Source organism: Marmota marmota, unplaced genomic scaffold (genome assembly GCF_001458135.2).
Source record: "Marmota marmota marmota unplaced genomic scaffold, marMar, whole genome shotgun sequence".
NCBI classification, from domain to species: Eukaryota; Metazoa; Chordata; class Mammalia; order Rodentia; family Sciuridae; genus Marmota; species Marmota marmota.
In genome coordinates, this window is record NW_026000240.1 from 1,050,956 (window position 1) to 1,056,220 (window position 5,265).

General features: G+C 42.3%; 1 protein-coding gene across 1 annotated transcript in view; it reads right to left on the minus strand.

Moving 5' to 3' along the window:
- The window catches only part of Dynlt2b (dynein light chain Tctex-type 2B), a 17,840-nt gene extending 14,573 nt beyond the window's left edge, over positions 1–3,267 (minus strand). The window contains exon 1 of the mRNA XM_015486816.2: positions 3,022–3,267. Within this exon, the coding sequence (XP_015342302.1) occupies positions 3,022–3,140 (119 nt within the window). The 5' untranslated portion in view covers positions 3,141–3,267. The remainder of the gene's footprint in view (positions 1–3,021) is intronic.
- Between the last annotated feature and the right edge of the window lie 1,998 nt (positions 3,268–5,265).

Sequence of the window (5,265 nt, forward strand, 5' to 3'; positions counted from 1 at the left end):
TTTTTTTTTTTTTTTTTTTTTTTTTTTTTTGTGGTGCTGGGGATTAAACCCAGGGCCTTGTGCATGCATTCTACCAACTGAGCTATATCCCCAGCAGGCTTTTTTAATTCTTGATAAAATGTTAAGGTTTTCTTCAGACAAGTCACACATAAACTCATAGGATTATTCCTACATAATACATATTTTTTATTAATCCTGTTCTGCACTGTTTTACAACCAACAGAAACCCCTCTTAATGCCATTCTATGCATGTAGAATACTAGAATAACTGAAAACACTGTCCATTTTACCCAATAAAAAATTACTACATAAATTTTGAAAAAAAAAATTTAGTTGTCAATGGACCTTTATTTTATTTATTTATATGTGGTGCTGAGAATCGAATCCAGTGCCTCACACGTGCTGGGCAAGCACTCTACCACTGAGGTACAAACCCAGCCCCTACATGAATTTTTTTCAATCACATGTAACCAAAGTTCCTGGTTTCCAACACTACATTCGCTAAGAATGAAATTTGGCAATATGGTTTCCAACAACAGAAAAAGGGCTTGGGAAATTGTTTAAAAATATGTTTCTCGTGAAGATGATAGAAATTAGTGATTAGCCATGGATCCTGCAGACTTAGCTGACTGCCCTCTTCCGGCAAGCTAATACTGTCTAAGAGCATCTGGACAGTACATAGGAAGGACTTTGTACACCGATCGGGTGCCAGGAGTAAGTGCATTCTGGCACAGGTGTGCACACGGGAACCCTCAAAACACCAATAAACCGCGTTCCTCGTAAGCCGCTGGTGTTTTGCCTCTCTTAGTCCATCTCCTTTTCCCTTGCGTGTGTCCTGGATCCCCTAGGTGTCAACCATTCCGGCTGCGCCAGCCTAACTGTTTGCAGGAGACCTAACTCTGCAAAGGTGGAGCCAGTCCTCTGCTGTCCCCTGCAGCCAGAGAAGAGTTGGAACGCCGGAACAGCAGCGTCCCCGCGACCCACAGCTCCTCCCCGCCCCTCCCGTCCTCTCCGGCCCACACCCTGCCCCTCCCTTCCCAACCCTGTGGGCCCGGGTCTCGGCCCCCGCGCCCCTTTCCGGCCGTTAGGCTCCCAGACGACCTCTGCTTGGCGGACCCAGCCCTCTCGAGGTCGCCCCTGNAACCCAGAGGTGCTCTACCACTGAGCTATATCCCCTCCCCTTTTTAAATTTTTTATTTTTAGACAGGGTCTTAATTAAGTTGCTGAGGCTGGCATTGAACTTGTGATTCTAAAGTTTGTCTCAGATTCCCAAATCACTGGGATTACAGTCATGTACCACCACACCTGGCTTAAATGGATAGTTTTTTGAAAAAAAAAAAAAAAAGATTATTGGATAAATGAAGACAGGGAAAAGAAAAAAGGCCTCCTTTAATTTCACCAGCCTAATAATACTATTAGCAAGTTGCTTGAGTTTATTATATATTAAAACACTAGGTCCTTTTTAGAACTGTATATTCCATCAGTTTATCTATCAAGTGCCAAGTTATCAAAATGTTTAAAGTTTTCAGCTTATTATAAGGTTTAATATTCAGTAGCACTAGTGTCCCCTCATTACTTTTTAATATATTTCCTTTGCTTTCTTGCCTTCTCATTTGCACAGAATCATCATCAAATTTCCAAGATTTGGGGGCTAGAAGTGTTGCTCAGGGGAAGAATGCCTGCTAAGCATGAAGGAGGACAGGGCTTCAGTCCCCAGTGAACATGTGTACACACACACAAGATTTGCTCTGTCCAAAATGTGGTTGTCTTCTTAACAAACACACTGTATTTGGCTCCTCCCTTCAGCTTTTTTTTTTTTTTTTTTTTTTTTTTTTTNCTCTACCAACTGAGCTATATTCCCAGCCCAGAAATTCAAATTAAATTCATTCAGTATTGAGTTTCTCCTCTCCATAGACTATGTCTCTTATGGTTTTTCCCATCTCAGTCAATCGGAACTCTATTCTTCCAGTCTTGTTGGTGAGAAAATCTTACCTATTCTACCTTCAAAATAATCTAAAATTCAATCACTCTTACCACCCCATAACCACCATCTTGTTCCAAACTACTATTTCCATTATCCTTTGCCTGGATAATTCACTCAGTAAAGGCCAGTGTCTTCACTCTAACCTATAAGGTATCATGTGATCTACCACAACAAATTTTCTGACTTTGTTTTCTAGTACTTTTTGCATACTTCTGTACTCAGGCCACACTGGCCTTCCTTATGTTCTTTTTTTTTTAACATTTAAAAAATTATTTAGTTGTAGATCAACACAATACATTTATTTATTTTTATGTGGTGCTGAGGATCAAACCCAGTGTCTCACATGTACTAGGCAAGTGCTCTACCACTGAGCCACAGTCCCCACCCCCTTCCCTACGTTCTTTTAACCACACCAGGCATACAAAGCTTTGTGCCTCTATAATTGCCATTATCTCTGCCCAAAGTTTAATTCCTCCCAAAACAAGCATGTCTAGCTCCCATACTTCTTTTTATTTTTAGTTGTATATGGACAAAAATAACTTTATTTTATTTATATGCGGTGCTGAGAATCAAACCCAGGGCCTCACACATGCTAGGCAAGGCTCTACTACTGAGCCACAACCCCAGCCTTCCGTCACTTCCTTTTTTTTTTTTCTCCCTCCCTTATTTCTTACAAGTCTTTATTCAAAAGTCACCCTTCCTAGCTACACTCAACAAACTTCAAAGCACCCTCTGTCCCTTCCTGGCATTTGTTACGGTTACCCTCTGATATATTATATACTTTACTTTTGTATTTCTTATTTATTGTCCTTCAATTCCGTTAGACATAAGATCCATGAGAGTAGAGATTATTTGTCTGTTTTGTTCAGTTATACTCCCTTTTCCTGTAACAATGCCCAGCACATAATAGATACTAAATAAATGGGAGGGGGTTGGTTTTTGTTGTTGTTGTTTTGTTTCTTTTATTTGTTTATTTTGGGTATGGGATTGAACTCAGGGACACTAGACCACAGAGCCACATCCCATCCGCTACCCGCCTTTGCTGGAAAATGGGCCTCAGAATGTAGGTGTTCTCCGCCTCCCCTGAGTTCCTCTCAGTGTCAAGCAATCCGTCGCCCACGGGCCGAGAAAGGGACGGGTGGGCGGATGTGGTCATGATAACGGATTCTCGGCCGGGCGTAAGTCACTACCAGGCCCAGATCGCGTGCTGCTGCCGCGTGGGGCCGAGGGACGGTCGCCAGGACTACAGGGTTGCTCCAGGTCCCCACGTGACCAGGCCGCTAGCTCCAGCCCAGCGGCTGGTCCTTCACTGCGCCTGCGCACCCGCTGCAGCCAGGAACTGGCGGAGCGTCTCTGTCGGGCGCTTTAACGTGCCCAGTCGTTTACCAACAAACACACAATCTTAGGAAATACACAGGGAACCTGACGTTCATAGAGGTTAGGAATCATAACCAAGGATACTCAGCTAGGAGAGCAGCCAGGCTCTGATTAGAATCAAGAGTCGTCAGGAGCTGGGCGCTGAGGCAGGAGGATGGCGAGTTCAAAACCAGCCTCAGCAACTTAAAGAGACCTTGTCTCAAAATGAAAAATAAAAAGGGCTGGAGATGTGGCTCGTTAAGCACCCCTGGGTTCAATCCCTGGTGCAAAAAAAAAAAAAGTCTTCAAACCGCAGTCTTTGGACAAAACCCATCCTTCCTCCCATCCTTCCTTCTGTTTTTGTTCTTATGAGCTAAAAACAGGAATTATATATGTAGAGATTTTTAATCATATATGTAGAGAGTCATGAAAAATATAGGGATTTAAAACGTCAGTACCCATAAAGTTTTATTGGAATGCGTTTACATCTTGTCTATTGCTACTTTTGTCCCATAAAGGCAGAATTGAGTAGTGCATCAAAGACCATATTGCCTTCAAAACCTAAAATATTATCTTGCCCCTTATAGAAAAAGTGCAAAGCACCACTCGAAACCATAATCACCAGCCTGCAGTTCTTAGCCAGCTTGCATTTCTTACCTACGTTACTGCAAAAGTCAGAAAAGAGCAGATTTTAGGATGTATTTCTTACCATTTTTTTTTTCATTCTTTGCTTTTAAGCACCAGTTTTTATTCCTGTTTTAGAATGCTGTAGGTCTTGGCCTCTGCCCATTATCAATCCAGACTTCCTTTGGTAACCTTTAACCTTGACTATGTTAACAAGTTCCAAAACTTGCTTCTATACAATGCAAAAAGGGTAGGGCCAAATAAAACTGTGTTTGCAAATTCCAGTACAGACAACTAATTTTACTATTCCAGGATTTGGTTTACAAAGTGCCTTATTGAAATTGTTGCTTAGATTGGTCTCCCTGATTCCAATAAACTCTCACCAACTTCACCTTCCCATTCCACCCTTTACACTATCTCAGAGTGTCACTGCTTGGCTTGAAATTGTTTGATGGCTTTTAATGGCTATCTCCCGTGCATATATACTTCTTTGCTTGGACAGAAGACCCTTCATGATCTGACTGGTTTATTGAGCCTTCCTTCTGCTGACCAATGTCAACACTGCTCTAATCCATGATTGTAGTTCCCCAGGAAGCTTGCTGTGCCTCATCCATTGCCAGGAGCAATGGACTAAGCTAATTATTACTAAAACAAAGTGTCATTTTCTATAACTACACTACATTAATGCCATCTAATCTTCAGACTCACTGAAGGATCTCCAGTTGTCCCAGTTGTTTCTGTAGAATTCAGTTCATGAGCATGTGTTACATGGAGTTGTCTTATTTTTTTATTCTTTGAACCACATCACTGGGCATTATGTCTATGAGAAATGCCCTTTGATCTCCAAATACCTGAGTCCAGACAGAGAGCTGAGAACACCTATTCCAAAGATGAGTCTACTTTCTCTGAGCAAGAATATGAACAAGGAAACATCCTCTCCATTCCAGGATGATATTCATAAAGGCATATGCAAGGTAAGAGACAGATTTTCATCTTAAAATGTTTACTTAGTGCCTGATGAATAGATCTGTATCAGCCCCTCTACCTAACACCCTGGTTAGACATCAAGCCAGGATGTAGCTCTGTTTGTGAAAGAGGGGAAAAAAAAGATGCTGCAGTCATATTCGAATGATGAGGTGGTCCTGGGTTGTGTATACAAGGAAGGGGATGCAGACCTTCTGGAATCCCACAGAGGACAGCCAACAGCCAGGTGTGAAGGGGCAGTTGGCCCATGGTAGAATGAAGGCAGAACTCCTCTCATTTCTTCATTTCCTCTCCAAGGCTCCTCTCCCCCACCCCCA